The following is a 26,244-nucleotide window of genomic DNA, read 5'->3' as shown; positions in this document are numbered from 1 at the left end:
GAAATCCATCAAAAATCTAACACAATTCTAAATTGCACTCATGTACAAAAAATGGCAATATACCAAGAGTCCAACCCAAGTGCAAATTACATAGTATCCTACTATTTACGACGAGTATAATATCCGCAGAAGTAACAAAAGAGAAAATTTGAGTGACTAGAGGGTAAGATCAACGAGTGCTGATCGATCGCTAAATAATGCAAGCGCGTTAAATGGTGGACGGTGCATTAACTTGCGTAAAACAGGATAGGAGGAGCAACACGGCCGCAAAATACATTCAGAGACCGCCAGTCTATTTCAGCCGGAATTGCATGCAACGGCATTCATTTCGGCGTCCGGTTAGGGATACACACGCTCCGGGCAGCCTAATTCTGCGAGCCCAGCGAGCGTCATTGGTCGAGATAGGTACACAGAGGACGGCAAAGGGCAGCAAGGAATCCAATCGGATAGACTAATTTACTAGGGGGGTTGCTATCGTCGGTGCGTTTCCGCGCTTGTACATGCACACACGTCGACACGCGAGCGTACACACGCGAATCCGCGAGTGTCACACGTTCACATCGGTGAAACGAGGCGCACGGTGATCCTCTCCTGGCTGTAATTCGTTTCAAACAATGTCTTTGTTGACACTTTGCGCGACGGTATTGTGTCGTGGTTCTTTTAACAGACTTTTTGGGTTCTGAGACTTTGGGGATGTGGGAATATGGAGATATGGGGATATGTGGATGTGGACATATGTGAGTGAGGGAATATGTGGATGTGGACATATGTGGGTGAGGGAATATGTGGATTTGGAGACATGTGGATTTACGGATGTGTGGATTTGGGGATAGATGGATTTGGGGATAGGTGGATTTGGGGATAGGTGGATTTGGGGATAGGTGGATTTGGGGATAGGTGGATTTGGGCATATGTGGATTTGGGGATATGTGGATTTGGGGATATGTGGAATTGGGGATATGTGGATTTGGGCATATGTGGATTTGGGCATATGTGGATTTGGGGATACGTGGATTTGGGGATACGTGAATTTGGGGATAGGTGGATTTGGGGATAGGTGGATTTGGGGATATGTGGATTTGGGATATGTGAATTTGGGCATATGTGGATTTGGGGATACGTGGATTTGGGGATATGTGAATTTGGGCACATGTGGATTTAGGGATATGTGGATTTGGGGATATGTGAATTTGGGGATATGTGAATTTGGGCATATGTGGATTTGAGGATATGTGAATTTGGGCATATGTGGATTTGGGGATACGTGGATTTGGGGATATGTGAATTTGGGCATATGTGGATTTGGGGATATGTGAATTTGGGCATATGTGGATTTGGGCATATGTGGATTTGGGGATATGTGAATTTGGACATATGTGGATTTGGGGATACGTGGATTTGGGTATATGTGAATTTGAGAATATGTGAATATGTGAATATGGGAATATGGGAATATGTGAATATGCGGATATGAGCATATGTGGATATCAGCATATGTGGATACGCAAATATGTGGATTTGGAAATATAGGAATATGGGAATTTAGGGACTTACATCTTTAGAAATTTGTGAATTCGGAAGTTCACAAATTTAAAAATTAAAAAATTTGCAACCATAAATATTTAAAGATTCACTCTAGAATTCCCTCAACAAAGCAACCAGTTGCACAACACAAACATCTCCATTAAAACTAACAGCAACGTAACATAAAATTTTTATTTTCCGTTTGCTGTATCGTGTAGATGGGCAATGAGAAGCTTTCGAGTGGTATCGATAGCACGTCGCGACTCGTTTCCGCACACGGGATCGTAAATACGAGTTTCGTTGGTCCAAAAGCCTCCCTTTTCTCGTTCCGGAAGGAATCGGGACTGGGCGAATGCGAGGAGTAGCTGGGAAACGATTCTTTATGGTACACGAGGAATAACTTCGAGCATTAAAGGAACTCACCGACGTCTTTCGAGCCAGTATTTTCGACCTTTTCAGGGGATTCGAGTAATGAACGCTCGATTTTTCCACCCCTGGCACGTTCCGTGCTCCTTTCTACACACTCCTGATTATCGTTCGACGATAAATTGTTTAATTGCTAATTTATGGGCAATTTTCGGTGGTAATGTGGCGTTTGATGGAACGAGTCTAATGAAACTAATTTTATTGTGCTATATTTAAGAACAGTTAATACTGTTCATTTTGTATGAAGATGTAATATGTTTAAATTTGAAGGAACATATAATATAATTATATTTTTAAGAATATATCATATGTGTTCAATTTCTATGAACATATAATATGCTCACATATCATAAGAACATATCATATGTGTTCAATTTCTATGAACATATAATATCCTCACATATCATAAGAACATGTCATATATGTTCAACTTCTATGAACATGTAATATAGTTAAATTTTTAAGAACATGTAATGTAGTCAACCTTGTATGAACATATAATACAATCAAATTTGTAAAACTTATAGGTTATATTGCAATGAACATACATTTATAGGTTATGTTCAAAGAACTCGTTGCAGTATAATTAAATGTATAGAACATATTAAAGAACCAAATAGCATATGTTGAATATCATAGAATATATTTAAAGAACATATAATATATTTAAGCTTATAAAACACATGTATAGAATACATGTATAGTTAAATTCCTACCAAAATATTTAAAAAACACATAAAAATGAATATACATGTAGAATTCATCGACAGACATGAAGTTAATAATTATTTTACAAATACCAAAATAAAAAAAGACACTCAAATGAAATTTTAACACAATTAATTTATCATTATCGATCGAAAGGTGCGCTCCAACGACAATTTATATCTCGAAAGTAATAATTCACGTTTTAACGAGTGCCGACAGAAACTTTTAACAGGGAAGATTCAATTTATTATACAAGTCAGGGAATCGAAATTTATTAGCAAGTGGAACATTTTTAATGTTCCCGAATAATAATAGCAAGGATTGTTCCGAGTTTTATATTATCGATCCGGTGAAATTTATCGGCAATAAACTGATTCTTAAGTTTTATATTTAAAAAAGAAGATAATTTCACGAGCCGGTATAACCTGCAGGTTTACGCTCGCGAGTTTACGAGCGGTATTAAAAGTTTCTTACGAGTTTTCCCGGAAATTAGATCATCAATACTTATTGGCCGCTATCAATTCGCCAAACAAACGATTCGGACGATTCTTCATCAATCACTGAGACCTTGTTCGTTCGGTTGTGTTATTTAATGGCACTCTTCAATCAATTTATTTTCCTCTGCCTCGCTGACTTTTATTGCTCTGCGATATAATTTAAGAGGGAGTTAAACATTTTCTATTGTTGTTTTGGAGAATTTGGGGAATTGGGAAATTTTAGGATTCTTGAGGGTTTGGGGAATTTAGAAAATTTGGGAATTTGGAGGATTTGGGGAATTTCAAGATTTAGGGAATTTTAGGATTTGAGAATGTGGGGAATTTGAAAAATCTGGAGAATTGGAGGAATTTGGGGGATTTGGGATTTGTGAAATTTGGGGAAGTTGGAGAATTTGAGGAATTTGGGGAATTTGAGGAATTTGGGAAATTTGGGGATTTGGCGAATTTGGGATTTGGGGAATTTGAAATTTGGGGAATTTGGAATTTGGGGAATTTGGGGAATTTAGGGATTTGGGGAATTTGAAATTTGGGGAATTTGGAATTTGGGGAATTTGGAATTTGGGAAATTTGGAATTTTGGGAATTTGGAATTTGGGGAATTTGGAATTTGGGGAATTTGGAATTTGGGGAATTTGGAATTTTGGGAATTTGGAATTTGGGGAATTTGGAATTTGGGGAATTTGGAATCTGGGGATTTGGGATTTGGAGAATTTGGAATTTGGGGAATTTGGAATTTGAGGAATTTGGAATTTGGGGAATTTGGAAATGGGAGAATTTGGAATTTGGGGAATTTGGGGAATTGGGAATTTGGGGAATTTGGAATTTGGAATTTGAGGAATTTGGGATTTGGGGAATTTGGAATTTGAGGAACTTGGAATTTGGGGAATTTGGAATTTGGGGAATTTGAAATTTGGGGAATTTGGAATTTGGAGAATTTGGAATTTAGGGAATTTGGTGAATTTGTGAAATCTGGAGAATTTGGAAAATTTGGAGATTTGGAGAATTTGAAGAATGTGGGAAATTTGGGAAATCTGAATTTAGGGAAATTAGAGATATTAGGGAATTTGGGGAATTTGGGAAATTTGAGAACTTGGGGAATTTGAAGATTTGGAGAATTTTAGAATTTGCGGACTTAGTGAATTTTAGGATTTGAGGATTTGCGAAATTTGAGGACTTAGGGAATTTTAGGATTTGGGGATATGGGAAATTTGAGAAATTGAACGATTTGGAGAATTTGAAGATTTAGGGAATTTTAAGATTTGATAATGTGGGGATTTGAGTATTTGTGAATTTAGAAATTCAAAATATCCCCACAATCACACTTCTCTCACAACTACATTTTCCACTAAAAAAATTCCCCAAATACAACCCAACAAAATCTCCACAGCAAATACACAATCAAACGCTAATTACACACCATTGAGAACAGACGATTCTCCATTAAAACTTCCTCGAAACTAAGATACAAAGTCATTCGCGAACCGTTCAATCTGCTCTTTTTGTATCTCCGCAAAGTATCATCGTGGAACGATATTATTTCACGGCCGAGCGAAACGCGTTACTTTCGTTTTCGAAAGTCGTCGCTAATTGCGACAAAGAGAAGTGCGAAAGACGAAAGTGGCCTTCCGAAAATGAGGACAGTCGAGGTCTCTTCTCCGAGCTGGAAAACGGTGCTCGGTGAAATCCGCTTTTAGACCGGGCAAAAGAATACACTCTTCTTCGTTGCTCGGAATCGACCGTGTTTCGTTTGGACTACGTTTTTCTATCTCTCTCTCTGTTCACGGGAAAGCGCGATTCTCGTTTCCTTTATTTCGTTCCTCCTTTTATTCTTCGCATTCTTCCTAGCGTAACACTTGCCAGACTTTTTCAGAGGATCCTCCTTTTCTCCCGCTGTTTCAACGGAACTTATACATTATGTTCCGACTGATTTTAAAAGCTTTTTAGAAATATATTGGGAGCCGTCTTCTAATCGAGTCCTTTTTGTACCGTTGCTGACGTTTGCGTTCGTAATTATTCGCCACGAATTTCATCTTTGTTGCGTTAATTGTTGGCATTCCGTTCGGAACGCTTCAAATGTTGCGGGATTTTGCGCGGGGAGAACGATGTACGAATAAGTAGAACACTCGCGGGTATTTGGGCCGAATATCGAAGTTGGAAAATTTCGGCAGTTGCAGAATTTGGTAGATTTAACGGGTCTCGTGGATTGTAATTTAGGGAGTTTGGGGTTTTGAGAGGAGAGAATTTGGGGAATTTGGAAAGATGGTTTTTTGGGGATTTGGTTATTGAAAGTTTTGAAATTTGAGAATTTGGGAAATTTGGGGAATTTTGGGGGATTCAAGGAATTTGGGGAATTTTGGGGGATTTAAGGAATTTGGGGAATTTTGGGGGATTTGGAGAATTTAAGGAATTTTGGAGGATTTGGTGGATTTGAGAAATTTGGGGAATTTGGAAAGATGGTTTTTTGGGGATTTGGTTATTGCAAGTTTTGAAATTTGAGAATTTGGGAAATTTGGGGAATTTTGGGGGATTTGGGAAATTTTGGGGGATTTGGGAAATTTTGGGGGATTTGGGGAATTTAAGGAATTTTGGAGGATTTGGTGGATTTGAGAAATTTGGGGAATTTTGGAAGATTTGGGGGATTTGAGAAATTTGGGAAATTTGAAAATATGGTAATTTAGGAGATTTGGGGAATTTTGGGATTTGAGAAAATTTGGGGGATTTGGGGAATTTGGGGAATTTGGGAAATTTTGAGGGATTTGGGAAATTTGGAGAATTTGGAAATATGGTAATTTGGGAATTTTAGTTACTGACAGTTTCAAAATTTGAGAATTCGGGAAATTTAGGGAATTTTGAAATTTGAGAGAATTTGGAGAATTTTCAGGAATTATGGGATTAGGGGAATTTGGAAATATGATGAGAAAATAGCAAATTTGCAAAAGAAAATTCAGAAGTATAGAAATTGCCTAATCTGGAATTTTTAAATTGGAAAAATCTTAAGCTTCAATAATTCAATCCTTCTAAATTTCCAAATTTCCAACTCCAATATTCGATAAATGAAAACTTTGATACTTGAGAATTAAACAAGATATCTGTTAATTAACATATGTATGTGGAATAAGTTGAATTTAAAATGTAACCTATTTCGACAAGTAGTATAGATCAATGTATAAGATAGCCAGGTACAGTAAACCAACGTCTGACCAAATGGAAACCCAGAAACCATTCTACTGGTCTGATCATCTACCGTTCAATTCCACACGTCTAACCACATACGGGTTTATACCACTCGTCTGACTACGTGCAGTTCTATACTACTTGTCTGACCGCATACAATCCTCTACTACTACGCATACCCATTACCGTTTGTCTATGATCCTATTCTACTGCATCGACTCATGTTTCAATCAATAATTAACTGGAATTTTACCTGTTCCGCTATTTTAAAATATTTTACTCCCTTATATTTGATTATACTGTTAAACTAAACACTAATTCCATCATTTCATTGTTACTCGTCTTAAGAGGACTAATGTTATTTAAGCTGTAGTTTGTAGTTACAGCACATTTTTACTTTTAAATTAATTTTAAGTCAATAAGTATTTTAAATTAATTTCTTGCAAACATTACGTTCAGTATAGTTAAAAAGTACATCATAAAAAAAATATACAAATGTATTTTCAAATGCATATCAAAGATTTATATCTTCACACAAAGCAAGTAGTCAAAATGACTGTGTAAGTCATTACTTCACCTCTGACTCTTTCGTCTATTTATATTTCAACTTCACTTTTAATTTCAAAGTATGCATTATATCAAAAGACCACTCGTGTAACAAGTCTCTTATCTTCAGTCACAGAGCCTGTTGACTTCCTTGAAGTCCGTGTTGACAATCAAGCTTACGTTTCATCATTTGTGTATTTATACTTGAACATCATTCTTAATTCCAAGGTGGTCAAAAGACTGTGAACAAGTCTCTTACTTTCAATGACAGAGTCTGAATTCCTTGAAATCTGACCATCAAGGTAAAGAGCGTATTATGTTTGTAACTTGCTTATTTATACTTGAAACTCAAGTGTGCAATACTACCTTCAGTGGGTTAGGGAATTTGGGGAATTTGGGATTTGGGGAATTTGGGATTTGGGGAATTTGGGATTTGGGGAATTTGGTATTTGGGGAATTTGGTATTTGGGGAATTTGGGATTTGGGGAATTTGGGATTTGGGAAATTTGGGATTTGGGAAATTTGGGATTTGGGGAATTTGGGATTTGGGGAATTTGGGATTTGGGGAATTTGGGATTTGGGGAATTTGGGATTTGGGGAATTTGGGATTTGGGGAATTTGGGATTTGGGGAATTTGGGATTTGGGGAATTTGGGATTTGGGGAATTTGCGATTTGGGGAATTTGGGATATGGGGAATTTGGGATTTGGGGAATTTGGGATTTGGGGAATTTGGGATTTGGGGAATTTGCGATTTGGGGAATTTGGGATTTGGGGAATTTGCGATTTGGGGAATTTGGGATTTGGAGAATTTGAGATTTGGGAAATTTGGGATTTGGGGAATTTGGGATTTGGGGAATTTGGGATTTGGGGAATTTGCGATTTGGGGAATTTGGGATTTGGGGAATTTGGGATTTGGGGAATTTGGGATTTAGGGATTTTGGGATTTGGAGAATTTGAGATTTGGGAAATTTGGGATTTGGGATTTGGGGAATTTGGGATTTGGGGAATTTGGAATCTGGGGATTTGGGATTTGGAGAATTTGGAAATTGGGGAATTTGGAATTTGGGGAATTTGGAATTTGGGGAATTTGGAATTTGGGGAATTTGGAATTTGGGGAATTTGGAATTTGGGAAAGTTGGAATTTGGGGAATTTGGAATTTGGGAAAGTTGGAATTTGGGAAATTTGGAATTTGGGAAATTTGGAATTTGGGAAATTTGGAATTTGGAATTTGGGAAATTTGGAATTTGGGAAATTTGGAATTTGGGAAATTTGGAATTTGGAATTTGGAGAATTTAGAATTTGGAGAATTTGGAATTTGGAGAATTTGGAATTTGGGGGATGGGGAATTTGGGGAATTTTGGAAATCCAGAAAATTTGGGGATTTGGGGAATTTGAAGATTTAGAGAATTTTAGAATTTGAGAACTTAGTGAATTTTAGGAATTGAGGATTTGACAAATTTGAGGATTTAGAGAATTTTAGGATTTGAGGAATTTGAAAGCAGTCGGATTTCGACACACACCGTTCCAATACCAAGGCATAAAAAATGAATTTCGAACGACACCGGAGGGTAAGACTCGAAACCTGGTTGCGTTTACTTTAGCAACGCGAAACACAGAAGTTACTCTTTGCGAGGATACGAGGGTTGAAGCCGCATCGAGGAAAATTCCACGGGGAGAACAGCTCAGACGGAAGACGAAAGATGGCTGGAAAAAGAGTGGAGGAACGTTGCCAGCGAGACATTTCTTCCTACTTAAATTTACACGAGCGAGCAGAGCAAAGAGGCTTTTCCATCCACCCCACCTTTTCGTACCTTTCACCCTTCCTCTATGTTTTTATCTCGCTCGCTCTGTTTGATACTCTTGGCTCATTCCGAGCGTGTCCTTCGAGAAAATTCTTCGTGAAAATATCGTCCGGGGTTATTTCGAACTGGGAACAGTGTAATTTGCGGTGGAGGGTCTCACGTGCCTGACCATGCGTTCGGTTCCTCTACTTGCAACGGTGATCTTCTCTACTTGCGCACCTGAGTTCGGGCGATGTTTTAGGGCAAATGGAGACTTCTTGGAAACCACAGGTTCCTGAAGGTTTTCAACCCTGTGCACTGGAAGATTTTTGCTCGGAGACAGTAACGTTAAAAATTAATAGTTGAAAAGTTTGATGAATTTGAAATTGTTATTGCTTTGTTATTAATTTCGACTTTTATCTCTGTCTACGTTTATAGATCACTATAGATTTAATTAAACAATATTTATTTCAAGATGCAAAATTAAATTGAAAGTTCAGTGTGTCACCTATGGGGCACAAAGAGTTACTCCACAGACCTTACGAAATTTTTGTAGACTACTAAAGTAACATAAAATGGCGGACATCTTGCAAATTTCAAAGATCGTCAGGTGCTACACTCACATGTAAAAAATCAACAAATATCTCCAAAATGGCTAAACCTCCATTTCCAAACGTACACTTTGTAGAAGTTCTTGAAAGATTTTGGAGAAAAAGGACTAACAACTATATGTTTTTCTTAGCACGAAAGGAGATCCAAAGAGTCACGCGGAGCCCGTAAGAGCCATATAGCAGATAATCGCAGAAAATGGCCGGTAGCAAATGGTCACAGATTAAGGGTAATAAAACACGTTTCAGAGGCTTTATAAGCGACACTCGTGACGAATGCAAGGCGAACACTCGTTGTTTTTTCCCCCTCGTCTGGATGATCGCATTGAAACTTAAGAGGCACGAAACCGTGAATACGTGACCCATAAAGCTAACCTTTTATTCGACTCAGCCAGAGGGAAAACGCGTTCGACATGCGGAGAGAACCGGCGAAACCAATACTTCCTGCTAAATGTCTAGCGAAAAAGAGAGAAAGGAGCAAAAAAAAACAGAGAACGGAGGGTGGGTCTATTTTTGCCCGCTGGGACCACGCTTCGATCTCTCCTGTTTTTCCTGCTCCTCCTTTCTGCTTCCCGACAATTTTGCTTCTCTTTTCTCTCCTTCTTTGTGATTCTAACCCCGGCAACTTATACGCGACAGCCGACCGGAGAGAACCAATTAAACCGAATTGCTCGATCGTGTTTGTCGTCCGGAACCAATGAAATATTCCCTTCCTCGGGAAACATATTCGGTACAAATTGGGCCTCATTAAACGATCATCGGTCTCCTCAGATTTTATTTTTCATCCTGCATCTGGTTAAATGGAGCGCGATATTTTCCTTTCCAAGGAATTTCATCGCACACCATTTTTCCTGATAAACACACGGTAATTCTTCAAATTGTTGTTTACCGAACATTTGTATGCTCTGCGCTGGCTCGATTGTTTCGATGCTAATATCAATTTATCGGGAATAATCTCATTGGAATACCGGGGATGCGAAGAATTCGCTGTCAAAGATATTTTTAATTTTTGCTCGGTGAATTTATTTTAATTAATTTGGAAGAAATATTCCGATCGATGTTGGTCTCTTTAACGCTTTATCTGATGGAAAAATTAAATAATAATTGGTAGATAATCTTATTTACATTTAATAATATTTGTGTATACATTATTGCATACTTTATTATTATTTCACGACTAAAAATGACCTGATTATTAAAATAAAATATGGGTTGAATATTTCGAATTTCAATTTTGTTCTCAATAATTACTCTTCCAAGATTTTTATATTAATTTTTGCACTTTCCATTTGAGTTATTTATTTAAATATCGAAATAAAATTGCAGATATTTGCGAAATTTGTATACATTGATTAATAAAGATAAAAGGAAAATATTCTTATTTGTTAACAAATAAAAACTCCGAACTAAAGTGAAAATCAACAGAACAATCCGAAATGGAATTCTTTTATTTGTTTGATATATGAAACCGAGCAAATTCAAAAGCTGAAAACTTGTCACGTTTTACACGATAAAAAAAAGAGGGTAAAAATTTTCAGATATTTCTATTTCGTTTAATAACCGAATAGATCGTGTAACGTTTTCTGGGAAAAAAGCAATTTTTCCCGAACTTCATAAGCAGCGCAGTTCGCTTTAACTCGGTATTTCAATATCGCTGAAAGTTGTCTTATCAAAGTCCAACTTTGCATCCCTTATTTCCTTATATTTCTTAATATTTCATCAGGGGAAATTCTGGTTCGTTAAGAAACGTTGAATCTGCATAAAAATTCTAATCGATAATGATCTTCCGGACGTACTATATCGATCGAATATTAGCTAAGCAGATAAGGTAGAACCTTGATAAAATTGCTGACAGCGAAAACTGAATTTTTATTTTGTACTACATTACTGTCAAGTTTCATAAATTTTTTAATTTAAATCAAACAATAAAGTTTTTCATTTTTACAATCTTCATCGAAAATGTCTCAAGTAGAAGATACAGTTTGAAGGTTCAATTTTAACCGCACAATAAAGCTGACAATTTCGTGAGAAATAATGGATTTTCCGCGCACTTACTTGGACTCGTCCTGATCCTCGTCATCGTCCTCGGAATCGAAGAAGGCGTCGTCGTCTTCTGTGTCGACCGAAGTTTCTGTTCTCATTCGTCGGTTTTGCTGAACCATTCGGGATTTTGGTATTATTATGTCTCTGAAAAATAAAGTCGTTCATTGAAAGTAGATTCTGTTTGAACTGCTCCACAAACTTTCGAACTTTGACGCAAATGGCGGGAAGTTAGACTACTTCAATTTCGATGTGAAAGGGTACAGTCAGAAATTGGAGACCTGAGGCGATATATGAATTTGGGAATCTGGGAACTTTTGAAGATTGGAGAAGTTGGGGATTTTGGAGCTGGAAATTTGGGGATGTGAAAATTAAAAATTTGGTGTTTGGAAATTTTTGGTGATTTGGGAATTTAGGGAATTTGGGATTTGGGGGATATGGGGGATTTGGGATTTGGGGGATTTGGGATTTGGGGGATTTGGGATTTGGGGGATTTGGGATTTGGGGGATTTGGGATTTGGGGGATTTGGGATTTGGGGGATTTGGGATTTGGGATTTGGGGGATTTGGGATTTGGGGGATTTGGGATTTGGGGGATTTGGGATTTGGGGGATTTGGGATTTGGGGGATTTGGGATTTGGGGGATTTGGGATTTGGGGGATTTGGGATTTGGGGGATTTGGGATTTGGGATTTGGGGGATTTGGGATTTGGGGGATTTGGGATTTGGGGGATTTGGGATTTGGGGGATTTGGGATTTGGGGGATGTGGGATTTGGGGGATGTGGGATTTGGGGAATTTGGGATTTGGGGGATTTGGGATTTGGGGGATTTGAGATTTGGGGGATTTGGGATTTGGGGGATGTGTGATTTGGGGAATTTGGGATTTGGGGGATGTGTGATTTGGGGAATTTGGGATTTGGGGAATTTGGGATTTGGGGAATTTGGGATTTGGGGGATTTGGGATTTGGGGAATTTGGGATTTGGGGAATTTGGGATTTGGGGGATTTGGGATTTGGGGAATTTGGAATTTGGGGAATTTGGAATTTAGGGAATTTGGAATTTGGGGAATTTGGAATTTGGTGAACTTGGAATTTGGGAAATTTGGAATCTGGGGAATTTGGAATTTGGGGAAATTGGAATTTGGGGAATTTGGAATTTGGGGAAATTGGAATTTGGAGAATTTGAGATATGGGGAATTTGGAATCTGGAGAATTCGAGATTTGGTGTATTTGGAATTTGGGGAATTTGGAATCTGGGGAGTTTGGTATCTAGACAATTTGGAATCTGGGGAATTTGGAATCTGGGGAATTCGGGATTTGAGAAATTGTGAACTTGAGAATTTGGAAATATAGAAATTTGTGTAACTTCACTACTTGTAAACATAATTTAAAAATTGTTTAAACTTCAATAAATAATTATCACTAACCCACCCCATCAGGATACGCAAAATATTGAAATTAAAAATGCATCCATAAACTGCAGCAACTTTCTACCGTCCCAAATAACGTAATAACCAAGATAGACGTAAGAAGGAAAAAAGTAAATTGAAAAATATAACATCAACGAAAGTTTCCCACGTCGAGGAAAAACGATTTCATGAATCTTAAAAATTTAAGCAGATCCTGCATATCAAGATGCCGTTCCCTGGAAATGGAATAAGTTAAACGCGATTTCTGGCCTACGAAAATAGTGTTTCTTCGACTATCAAGTTGCAAAAACTAATATAGAAGTCATAGAATTGTTTATACGTCTATCTATCTAAATAAAGAATAGCGCATCTGAATACTTCAGAAGATGGTCAAAGTTTGCTACAATGTTAAGAATTTGAAGCACCCTCGGAGAATTGAATCTTTCTCCAATGCATTGAAGATATTGTATTTTCATGGATCTATCAAACTTGCCACAATGTGAAAGATGGGCTTTTAAAAAGCTCTTTTGTAAGATAGTTTAGAATATTTCAAGACTGCGTATACAAGAATTAACTTGTAAATTTTTATTAAGGTTTTTTTGACAAGATGTCACTTACCCTGATTTCTCAAGCTCTTTTTTTGAAACGCAAACAGCGGTGAACGTGTCCTTCAGCAGACACAGGTCCTTTTTCTTGCAATTCAGCTGACGACAGAGTTCGCCTGGAAAATAAAATAATTATAAAATTTATTATGGAAGTATTCGAGTGCACTTTGTGTAATTAATGTCAAATATTAGTATGTTCTGAGCTTAGAAGGAACATGTGAAGTACGGTACATTTTCTTTGATGGATAGTAGACTCTCGTTATATTGCCGTTGACAATTACGGAAGCAAAAAATTCTTAAAATAGATATAGACAATAAATTGTGAGCTGAAATAAATTCAGGATATAGTAAATACAACGCGTGATTAATTCAATAAGTGATCAATTTAGTGAGTGGCGATATAATGCGAGGTAAATACAATTTATTAAAATTGTACGCGTGATGAATATAAAGTGTGGAGAATGCAGCGTAGTACAATGTGTAACTAATTCAATAAGTAACAAATATAGCGAGCGGCGATATAACGCGAGGTAACTACAATGCGTTAAAATTGTATGCGTGATGAATATAAAGTGTGGAGAATGCAACGTAACACAATGTGTAACTAATTCAATAAGTAACAAATATAGCGAGCGGCGATATAACGCGAGGTAACTACAATGCGTTAAAATTGTATGCGTGACAAATATAAAACGTGGAGAATGCAGCGCAATACAACGTGTGATTAATTCAATAAGTGATAATTATAGCGAACGGCGATATAACGCGAGGTAAATACAATATGTTAAAATTGCATGTGTGATAAATATATAACGTGGTGAATGCAGCGCAATACAATTTGTGATGAATTGAATAAGTAATAATTATAGTGAACGGCGATATAACGCGAGGTAAATACAATGCGTTAAAATTATATGCGTGATTAATACAAAACGTGAGGAATGCAGCGCAATACAACTTATGATGATATGAATAAGCGACAAATATAGTGAGCGGCGATATAACGCGAGGTAAGTCAATGTGTGGTAAATTCGATGCGTAGTACATTGAACGCATAGTAAATCGTATACGTGATAAATACAAAGCGCGGTGAACACAACGCGCGGCGATATAACGCGCGGCGATATAACGCGTGGCGATATAACACGAGATAACTTCAATGCGTAGCAATATAACGCGTGGTTAATTCAATGAATGGGAATATAACGCCTGGTAAATTCAATGGGTATTACATACATGAAATTATAATACGTGGCAATATAATGCGAGTTTAACACTGTATTGTAAAACATAATAAATTGTCGCGTTACAAAAGTGACAATATAACAAGAATCTACTCTACACTAATTTCCCGCAGTATCAACAAGGAGATATTATATATGGTCTCGTGATCCTATTTGAACGCGTTAATTAATGTTCAATGTTGTAATCAAGCAAGTAAATGTTAATAATTAAATTTCGATGCTCGCGAAAGGAGATTAGAATCCCAGCAGGTAATAGGAAGCTTAATACGTAAAATCTCACGTGGAGATTCAATGACGTTGTAACGGTTACCATAGATTAATAATGCCTGATTAAATATGTCGTTCATTAGCAACGGCGTTGATAAGACGTAGGATGTGTAGCCAGAAAGGAATATTAAGTGTGGGTAGCATGTTTGTTTTAATGGAGGGCGATTATGGAAAGTGGAGCAGGGCAATAACTCTTCTTTTCTAAATGAAGTCGGGGATCGAGGGGGAAAAGAGAAATATAACGCGGTTTTTGGGGCTACAGTTTATCTTTACTATCTTTTTTAACCGCGTCGCTGTATTTGCGAATGCCTTAAAACTGTTATTTGCCCAGCGACAGGAAGGACGTTTATTTATTCGCCTTTGAGCGAACGGCTCCGGTGATCAACGTCGATCGAATATGCAACTCGTACGCCGGAAGTTTGCATGTCTTTGCAAACCGAGAGCGTGTACCGGGAACAATAATGCGATCCGACAGTTTCCACGCGAAGTGAATTGGATATCCAATGTCGATTCGACGACTCGCACGGATGTTCGATTTCTGACAGGAAAGCGGAGCGCAGGTTCAAGAACGTCGCTGCGAATTTTCCGCTTGCAGATTTATCGTGTTCGGTCAGTTAGACCTGGCTAGATCCTCCATTCGTAGCATGGAAATTCGAACGGAGTAAAGAACTTGTCTTATTGGTTACGAATACACACACGTTTCACATACACAATTCGCCAAAACCGAAATCGACTTGTTCCGTGTTCGACTACCACGTTCTCCAAACTGTACAAATGTAGATATAGGGATGATTCTCTAAATGACCCAAATTCTCTGAATTGTTCAAATTTTCCAAATCACCCAAACACTCCAAGTCCCTAAATTTTGAAACTTTCAATACCTATAACTTTTCAAATTTTTACAGCCTCTCCCTAAATTCTCCAAATCCTCAAATTCCCAAACTTCAAAGTCGACAATAATTAAAACCCCACCCCTCCTCCCTCAAATTCCCAAAACTCTCCAAATCTAAATTCACCAAATATTCCAAAAATTCTGAAATCCGAAATCTCCAATCTCCGTTCGTTGCAATGTTTCCATGTGGCGTTTCATTCGCGCGTAAAGCCGTGCATCGACGTACACGGGAATCGCATCGAAGAAACCGCAGGGCGGGCTTTGACCACCCCTTTTGATCCATTCAGATTTCTTTTTCGTTTTCGTCTTTTATCCCGGAAGTTCGGCCCACGCAAATGGCCGTATTACCTGGGCGAAAACGAGCAGTTCGCGAAACGGCTGCTATTCCTTAATTCATGTACGCTCGACTTTAATTCCGCCCGCTATTCCGCTCCTTTCGGGGATATTAGTTGCCCGCCAAGGGAAGTGGAACTTCGCCGGGGCGAAACTTTTAATTAGACGCGTAACTGAACCCTCCGTTATTTGCGATACGCTCTCGTTTCTTTCTTTTTTTCCTTTCCGACGTACTATATCGACGCTGGATGAACACCGACAAATCCGCCATTTTCCCTCGAGATGCACAATTTCGTTTTGTAATTTGGCCGAAAGTTACGAGTTGCGAATTGGGGTTATGCTCATTCTAAGGGATATTAAAATTGCGATACATAAAATGGTGGAACAAAATGGCTTTGGTTTAAGTAGTATAAGCAAGTGAATGGTCAGACATGTGGTACTCCTACAAGTGCGACATCTATGACTATAATTTTATAATGCACATGAGATAATTATATATGTAATCATGTATGTAATGAATATGTGATCTTGAAGTATAATGTGACTTATTATAACCTTGATATGTAACATATGTTACATATGTACATCTATGACTATAATTTTATAATGTACATGAGGTAATTATGTATGTAATCATGTATGTAATGAATATGTGATCTTGAAGTATAATATGATTTATTATAACCTTGATATGTAACATATGTTATATATACATCTATGACTATAATTTTATAATGCACATGAGGTAATCATGTATGTAATGAATATGTGATCTTCAAGTATAATATTATTTATTATAACCTTGATATGTAACATATGTTATATATGTACATCTATGACTATAATTTTATAATGCACATGAGGTAATTATGTATGTAATCATGTATGTAATGAATATGTAATCTTGAAGTATAATATGATTTATTATAACCTTGATATGTAACATATGTTATATATGTACATCTATGACTATAATTTTATAATGTACATGAGGTAATTATGTATATAATCATGTATGTAATGAATATGTGATCTTGATGTATATACATATATATAACATATGTTATACATATACATATGTTATATTAGGCATATGTGATACCTAACATAAATGACTAATATACTGATATTATAATTGCATTCATTTTCACAATCAATATGAATTTCCCTTTAACTAAATTTTCAACATGAAAGCGAAATAAGAGATCATCTTAACTTCACAAAATAGAACTACACTTTATAAAATCAGTTTTTAATGACATATCACAGCAAGTAGAAAAATGGAGAAAGAAAAGGGGTGTTCAATTTACGACAGCCACATAGCAACCGTGTATTACATAATCCCGATTGTATTAATACAATTATATTAAGTAACCACACATAACGGCATTGTGTTATTGTACCGAGTCCTATTGTACAACCATACAATTAACGTAGGATTACAATTAGCCAAACGAGTGTAGGAATCGATCGACGCAATCTGAGCTCCGTGGGACAAAAGTGTCCGACGTAACTCTTAGAAGAGGAAGTGTAATGATCGCGACGGTTAGCTATCAGGGTTACACATGAAATGGCGTCGTTCGGGGGAGCCTCCGAGTTAATGGGCAGGAGAGAAATTCAATCGAATGCGGTATGCTTCGAAACGACCAATATCGCTTGTCGACTATTTCCAGACGAATGCAATTGTGCTCGGGCACTGAACGTTCGCCGCGCAGCTACATCAAAGAAACGAATCATTTCGTTTGGCGAAAATCCGGATTGCCTCCTTGCGTCCACGACGGAATTAGTTTCGATCCCCTTCTGCTCTCGAGCCGGCAATCAACCGTAAACCCGTTCGTAACTTTCAAATTTACCTCGACCATTCTAATCCTTTCGGGGTGGAAAAAGACGGAGGGGCTAATTCGGGGAGATAGTCATTTTTCGGGGATCGATTTTATGGGGAATTTAGGGAGGACCAAATCTGGGAAGGAATACTTCTAATTTGGGTTCGTAACGTGAAATGATTTTGTAGGCAATTTTAGGAGATGGAAGTCTGATTAGTAATGCTTCTTTGGGTTGGGAATGTGGGCTGATTTTATAGGGAATTTTAGGAGCTGGAAATCTGGGGAGTAATACTTCTAATTTGGGTTGGTAACGTGGGGTGATTTTACAAGGAATTTGGAGAGGACGAAATCTGATCAGTAGTCATCTGATAGTAGGTGACATAGGGTTGGAGATTCAGGACTTTAGGGATTTAGGGATCTGAGGTTCTGGAAATTTAGAAATTTGGGGATCAAGGAACCTTCAAATCTAAGAATTTGGGAATCTAGGAATCTGGGAATCTAGGAATCTGGGAATCTAGGAATCTGGAAATCTAGGAATCTGAGAATGTGGGACTCTAGGAATCTGGGAATCTGAGAATGTGGGACTCTAGGTATCTGGGAATGTAGGAATCTGGGAATCTGAGAATGTGGGACTCTAGAAATCTAGGTACCTAGGAGTCTGGGAATCTAGGAGTCTGGGAATCAAGTAATGTGGAAATCTAGTAATGTGGGAATCTAGTAATGTGGGAATCTAGTAATGTGGGAATCTAGTAATCTGGGAATGTAGGAATCTGGGAATCTGAGAATGTGGGACTCTAGAAATCTAGGTACCTAGGAGTCTGGGAATCTAGGAGTCTGGGAATCAAGTAATGTGGAAATCTAATAATGTGGGAATCTAGTAATGTGGGAATCTAGTAATGTAGGAATCTAGTAATCTGGGAATCTAGTAATCTGAGAATCTAGGAATCTGAGAATCTAGGAATCTAAGAATCTGGGAATCTGAGAATGTGGGACTCTAGAAATCTAGAAATCTAGAAATCTAGAAATCTAGAAATCTAAGAACCTAGAAATCTAGAAATCTACGAATCTAAAAATCTATGAATCTATGGATCCATGAATCCATAAAAAGAACGTATCATAAAGTAATGGAAACGGACCTGAAATTAATAGATGAACATTAGATAGACGTTTAAGAGTGAAACGTTTATCAAGGATGAAAAGGGTTATTTCGTGAATGTTCTCGGAACCATTTAACCCCATAAATTATCGGAATATTCGGTGACCCTCCCAACTGTGAAACACCTCCCCCAAAATGGTATTACGATATCGATTACGGCGTATATTAGGCTACTGACAATTACGGAGCACAATGCGGCCAAAATGGGCTAGACTTCTACGTGAATTGGACGTCGCGAAACGGAGATAGCACCGACGATCGATCATACGTTTCGAGGGCTGAATGATCGACGATGCTAATATCGAAGATGCTGGATAACCTCTGGAACCAGATAAACCATCGACAATAACCGGCACGAAGAAATTGCTACCAGGAATCGATATCTCTGCTGTTAACCCTTGTATGTGTGTCAGCGTCATCAGTGGGAAATTAAACGACGTGGGATTAGGATTCATAAGGGAATGTAAATGCACTAAGAATATGAATGTAAATATCTAAGAAGTTTCAAATGACTAGAATTTTGCTATGTACTTGATAGTCTTCATCAATTTAATCATGTAATGATGTAATGATGTTATCAATGTAATATATTTAAAAATGTCAAAATTCTCCTCCTCTAAATTTTTGGAATATTAATCTTCTGACTTTGAACAGTTTCGAATTTGTATATATCGCTTCATAGTTATTTATACCTAACCACCTGAGCCACGTGTCTACTTTTTATTTATTTATGGACGTAGCATATTTTTTCAGACGCGTTCTCCATTTTCTCGTAGCAACCCTCGTAAACTGCCATCCTAAATCATCTCATATTTCCAGACTCATAAAGTAAGCTTTAAAAGAATATAACGCGAACACAAGCAACACCGTGTAAATTATCATTATGTTCGTAACATTGTTATACAAGAACCTTGATTAACATTATCTCCCACGATCTACTGTAACATCGATTCAAGCAACATACAAATTTTTCCACGGGACACTTATGCATTCACACAAATTATTATTCGTGTAATATATCGTTTTACATTTAAATTTTATGGGAATTCAGTGGGTAATAATTTAACACGTGATAATTCAATGTGTAATAATAAAACACGTGATAATTCAATGTGTAATTATACAACATGTAATAATTTAACGCATAATAATCCGGCACGTGATATTTCAACGTGTGATAATTCAATATGTGATAATTCAATGCGTGGTAATTCAGTGCGTCGTAATCTATTTTCTGGTAATTCAGCTTGTGGTAATTTAACGAGTAGCGATTTGATGCGTGGTTATCTAACGAAGCGTAATCTAACGCGGCGTTAACTATCGAGTAGTAATCTAATGTGTAGTAACGTAACGTGCAGTTATTAAACGCGTGGTGATACTACACGTGGAACTCTAGTATATAGTGTTCAATGCGTGGTAATCTAACAGGTAGTAATCTAGTGAGTATTAATCTAACGCGTGGTAATGTAACGAGTAGTAATTCAACGTGTGGAAATCCAACGCGTGGTAATCCAACGCGTAGTAATTCCACGCGTGATAATTCTATGCGTGGTAATTCTACGTACGGTAATTCCACGCATGGTAATTCTATGCGTAGTAATTCCACGCGTGGTAATTCTACGCGTAGTAATTCCACGCGTGATAATTCTATGCGTGGTAATTCTACGCGTGGTGATTCCACGCGTGGTAATTCTGCGCGTAGCAATTCCATGCGTGGTAATTCTATGCGTGGTAATTCCACGCATGGTAATTCTACGCGTAGTAATTCCACGCGTGGTGATTCTACGCGTGGTAATTCTACGCGTGGTGATTCCACGCGTGGTGATTCCACGCGTGGTAATTCCGCGCGTAGCAATTCCATGCGTGGTAATTCTATGCGTGGTAATTCCACGCATGGTAATTCTACGCGTAGTAATTCCACGCGTGGTGATTCTACGCGTAGCAATTCCACGCGTCATAATTCTGCGTGTAGTAATTCCATGCGTGGTAATTCTATGCGTGGTAATTCTACGTACGGTAATTCCACGCATGGTAATTCTATGCGTAGTAATTCCACGCGTGGTAATTCTACGCGTAGTAATTCCACGCGTGATAATTCTATGCGTGGTAATTCTACGCGTGGTGATTCCACGCGTGGTAATTCTGCGCGTAGCAATTCCATGCGTGGTAATTCTATGCGTGGTAATTCCACGCATGGTAATTCTACGCGTAGTAATTCCACGCGTGGTGATTCTACGCGTGGTAATTCTACGCGTGGTGATTCCACGCGTGGTGATTCCACGCGTGGTAATTCCGCGCGTAGCAATTCCATGCGTGGTAATTCTATGCGTGGTAATTCCACGCATGGTAATTCTACGCGTAGTAATTCCACGCGTGGTGATTCTACGCGTAGCAATTCCACGCGTCATAATTCTGCGTGTAGTAATTCCATGCGTGGTAATTCTATGCGTGGTAATTCCACGCGTGGTTATTCTACGCGTAGTAATTCCACGCGTGATAATTCCACGCGTGATAATTCTATGCGTGGTAATTCTATGCGTGGTAATTCCACGCGTGGTTATTCTACGCGTAGTAATTCCACGCGTGATAATTCCACGCGTGATAATTCTATGCGTGGTAATTCTACGCGTGGTAATTCCACGCGTGGGAATTCTGCGCGTAGCAATTCCATGCGTGGTAATTCTACGCGTGGTAATTCCACGCGTGGTAATTCTGTGCGTAGTAATTCCATGCGTGGTAATTCAATACATGGTAATCCAATACGTGGTAATCTCACGGATAGTAATCCAACGCGTGGTAATCTCACGGATAGTAATCTAATGCATAGTAAATTAAAGCGTGGTAATCTGATAAGTACTGATCCAGCGTCCATCGAGTACAGATCTAGCGTCTACTTATCTATCGATTACTAATCCATCGTCTAATAATCCATCGAGCTGTAACCTAACGTCCACTTATCTATCGAGTACTAATCCAGCATCTAATAATCCATGAAATATCAATCTAACCTACAATCCTCTACCATACAACAATATCCACTACAAAAATAAAACAAACAACATAACGCGTTCTATCACACAACACAAATATGACTTATTTCCATAATATAAATACGATATTATCAAGTTACAAAATTTAATTAGTAAAATGTTGATTTATCGATTCACGTTCATCTTCATAGCATATCCGTGCGTTTGCCTACAGGAATGAAAGATAACCAAAGGAGATAAGGTGGCAGGATCGGGAACTCGATTACTTCGATACATGATTAAATTATATAGATACAGGGTAATTGCACGTATCGCATCGCCGGCGTGGAATTTACAACAGCGTTATTGGAAGCAAAGTAACAAGTTGTAACACGGATCGGGAACGACTTTTCCCTCGCAATTTATTTCACCATTAAAACACACGTCAAGATACAACCACCACGAAGATTTATAATGCTCCTCCGTTGGCTTATGGAGCATGTTTAACCTCCGTCTTCTTTCAACTTACGATTAGTCGTAACGCCTGCAATTTCTCTTTGGGTAATTTTTAGTTCACACGGTTTCTATCGATATTTCTTCTCCTTTTTTCTCTATCAAAAACTCCTGTCGAATAAACGTAATTTTTTATCGAATAAACCATCAGATTTTTATTAACGAAGTTCTGAATGCACGTCGATAAATTTTAAAGCTTCCTTTTGTCTTGTAAAATAAATATCGTGACATATGTAACATATGAAATAACTATTATCGATTAATCTTTCATAAATACGTATCAATAGAATTTAATTAAAATACAGTATTTGTCAAGCATGAAAGATTTATTGTTGTTATTCAGTATTGAAATCTGAATATTCTTCTTTCATATATTTCTTCAATATTCTTTTTATCGGTGCGCTTCTTCTCTTCGTCTTTATGTACCGTTCTTAGCGCGCACAATAAATGAATCTATCGGATCAGTTTATTGAATAGAGATTCGAATTCGAATCCTTCGATCGTAGAACGATTATAGTAAATTGAACAATCGAGTCGTCAGCAGATGCTTCGCAGAGATGTTCATATCGCGTCGCGTCATCAATTATTCCGCGTGATCGAAATAATTGTGTTCAGCCGTGACATGCAAGATTAGAAACCGGATATTTCATTTATCACGTCGAGCTAATTTAATCGCACGGCTTGTTCAACCTGTTGACAGAGTCTTTCGTTACCGATTTCCCTTTCGAGTACGAAACAAGATTTCTGAATCGCAATTACTGCCTCTACGCGGTGCGCCAGTTAATTAATGAGTGAAGTGAAATCATAATTAAGGACTGTATTTGGAATTGTTAAATCAGGATGAAATTACCGTCTGGATCAAATCTGCTGGTTGATGGAGATTATATTAATTTGCGGATTTTTAGCTTTCTAAATATTCGAAGTTATAAATATATTTCCTAGATTCCAAGCTATTTACATATCTGGAACAACAGGAATTATTAATTCCCTAGATTTATAATTTACCAAATTCCTAAATATCCAAATATTCGAATTCTCCAATTCTTAAATTTCACGAATTTCTAAATTCTCAAATTTTCGAATTCCCCAGGTTTTTAAATTTCAAAATTTCCCAATTCTGAAATTCCCTATATTTCCAAATTCTCGAGTATCTCAAATCCCCCAGATTTCAACATTCACAACTTCCAACATTCCCTAGATTCAAAAATTCTGGAGTTCGAAAATTCCCTAGATATCTAAATTCTCGAGTTTCCCAATTCCTCAGATGTTAAAATTCCCTAGATACCTATATTTCCAATTTCATCAACTCTCTAAACCAAAAATTCCCTAGATTTCTAAATTCTCGAGTTTCCCATTTCCTTAGATGTTAAAATTCCCTAGATATCTACATTTCCAACTTCCTAAATTCCCTAAATTACGAAATTCTCGAGTTCAAAAAGTCCCTAGACCTCTAAATTCTCGAGTTTCCCATTTCCTCAGATGTTAAAATTCCCTAGATATCTATATTCCCAACATCTAAAACTCCCTAGACAAAAAATTTTCGAGTAAAAAAATTCCCTAGATTTCTAACTCCTCAAGTTTCCCAATTCCTCAGATATTAAAATTCACTAGATATCTCCCAATCTTCCGAAAGTTCCTAAACAAAAAAATTCTCGAGTGAAAAAATTCCCTATATTCCTAAATATCAGAAATTCCAAAATTTCCAAGTACCAAAATTTTGAAATTTGTAAATTTGAAAATTGTGTACCTTCTGTTTCTCTGAATACAGTTTTGCAATCCCTGAAATTTCTACATTTCTTTGAGATTTGAAATCAATAAAGTATTTAGTGATTTAAAAAATGCTCTTGTTCTTTCGTTCGAGTACTTCGCTAGGCCGTGTGTTCCGTTTTATCCGCGGCTAAATAGCCAATTACTTGGAAGTTGGTGGCTAACCTACTTCTCGAAGTGCAAATTCTGTCGCCATGGGAAAAAAGGGAAAACGAAAGAAGTCTTCGGGGGCGAAGGGTGGAGAGCATTAAAGTTTCCCGACGAAGTTTGAGGAACCTTTGGTACGCAAATTATGCAGTATTATGTTAATCGGTCCAGGGGTAGGTAACTTTTACCTATTCCTTCGAGCTGCTTTGCAATACTGTACCGAAACTCGTTCTTGATTAACTTTTCGCACAAAGCGCGCAACAATGAATTCAGCCCCCGTTCTTTTTTTCTCTTCTTCCCCTTTCGTCCAAGCTGTTCCTCGTTTTAATAATAACCACATCGAACCGTATCGGGCCTCTTCTCGCTCTAATAACGCATTAACATCTCGCAAATGAAAAAAATGCAAATTTTCACGTGCAAAGCGTATCGGAACGCGACCCCACCCTTTGATAGGGGAACGATAAACATCGATGTAACAAATATCGGAGTATTCGTAGACGACGCGTTACAGCTGTAATCCATTAAACATTCTATGGTATTTTATTGCCGCTAATGTATCAGGCGCATTCAATTCAAAGCTTTTGTATTTCTGAATGAATTTATCTTACAATGAGGCAACGTACGGGATAGGAGGTATTACACGTTCGACGGGAAACAAACGGATTACGTTTTCAATCGTTAGCGAAGAGGACGGGGGGACTGGTTTGTATGGGTGAAAACAAATACGATTCTTTTGTAAATTGCACGGTTAGATCAGTCTGGCGAGAACAACACACAAAGAATGAATGTAATCGTGTGTACTCGTTTCGTTATTGCTACGATAACAATTCAGTTCTTTTATCTTTTACTATGCGGTTCGTCGCACCCCGTCCCTTTAATGCTCCGCTACTATTTTCCTTTCGTCCTTTCATTCATTTTACGAGCACGCAAACAAGTAACGCACGGTAAAAAAAAATGTTGGCTAGAGTATATCCTGCGTGGACCCCGTTGGGAAATTTATCAGTTTCGTTCCTGGAGTTTGTCTACGATCATTGATTGTTATCGTCTAAGTACAATGTGGATCACTCGACAAATTTTTAGTCGATGGTGTCTTTTCAGACGGTATTTTGGAGATAGGGAATTTGGGCAGAGTTTTAGGAAATTTTTGAGTTCTCGAAATTTGAGGATTTTGGATTCTACGGAATTTGGGATTTGGGGAATTTGAGAGTGGGGGTTTGAGGAGTTGAGGAATTTGAGAATTTGGGGAATTAGGGATTTGAGGACTTTGGTGAATTTAGAACTTGGGGAATTTGGAATTTGGGGAATATGGAATTTGGGGAATTTGGATTTTGGGGAAATTGTAATTTGGAGAAATAGAGATCTGGGGAATTTGGAATTTGGTGAATTTGGAGTTTGGGGAATTGGAATCTGGGAAATTTGGAATTTGGGGAAATTGGAATTCGGAGAATTTGAGATCTGGGGAATTTCGGATTTGGTAAATTTGGAATTTGGGGAATTTGGAATTTGGGAAATTTGGAATTTGGGGAAATTGGAATTCGGAGAATTGGAAATCTGGGGAATTTCGGATTTGGTAAATTTGGAATTTAGGGAATTTGGAATTTGGGGAAATTGGAATTCGGAGAATTTGAGATCTGGGGAATTTGGGATTTGGTGAATTTGGAGTTTGGGGAATTGGAATCTGGGAAATTTGGAATTTGGGGAAATTGGAATTCGGAGAATTGGAGATCTGGGGAATTTCGGATTTGGTAAATTTGGAATTTGGGGAATTTGGAATTTGGGGAAATTGGAATTTGAAGAATTTGAGATCTGGGAAATT

At 37.7% G+C, this 26,244-nt stretch overlaps 1 protein-coding gene across 2 annotated transcripts in view; it reads right to left on the bottom strand.

The window, feature by feature from the left end:
- Positions 1–26,244, bottom strand: part of Cow (Proteoglycan Cow) — a 179,538-nt gene that overhangs the window by 40,804 nt on the left and 112,490 nt on the right. For both annotated transcript variants that reach the window (XM_012284556.2, XM_003702990.3), the window contains 2 exons: positions 13,331–13,433; positions 11,321–11,452 (listed from right to left, as the gene is read on the bottom strand). In XM_012284556.2, coding sequence (XP_012139946.1) covers positions 11,321–11,452; positions 13,331–13,433 — 235 coding nt within the window. The remainder of the gene's footprint in view (positions 1–11,320; positions 11,453–13,330; positions 13,434–26,244) is intronic.

The sequence above is a fragment of the Megachile rotundata genome, chromosome 7, assembly GCF_050947335.1.
Source record: "Megachile rotundata isolate GNS110a chromosome 7, iyMegRotu1, whole genome shotgun sequence".
Taxonomy (NCBI): Eukaryota; Metazoa; Arthropoda; class Insecta; order Hymenoptera; family Megachilidae; genus Megachile; species Megachile rotundata.
This window is presented reverse-complemented; position numbering and strand designations above follow the sequence as displayed.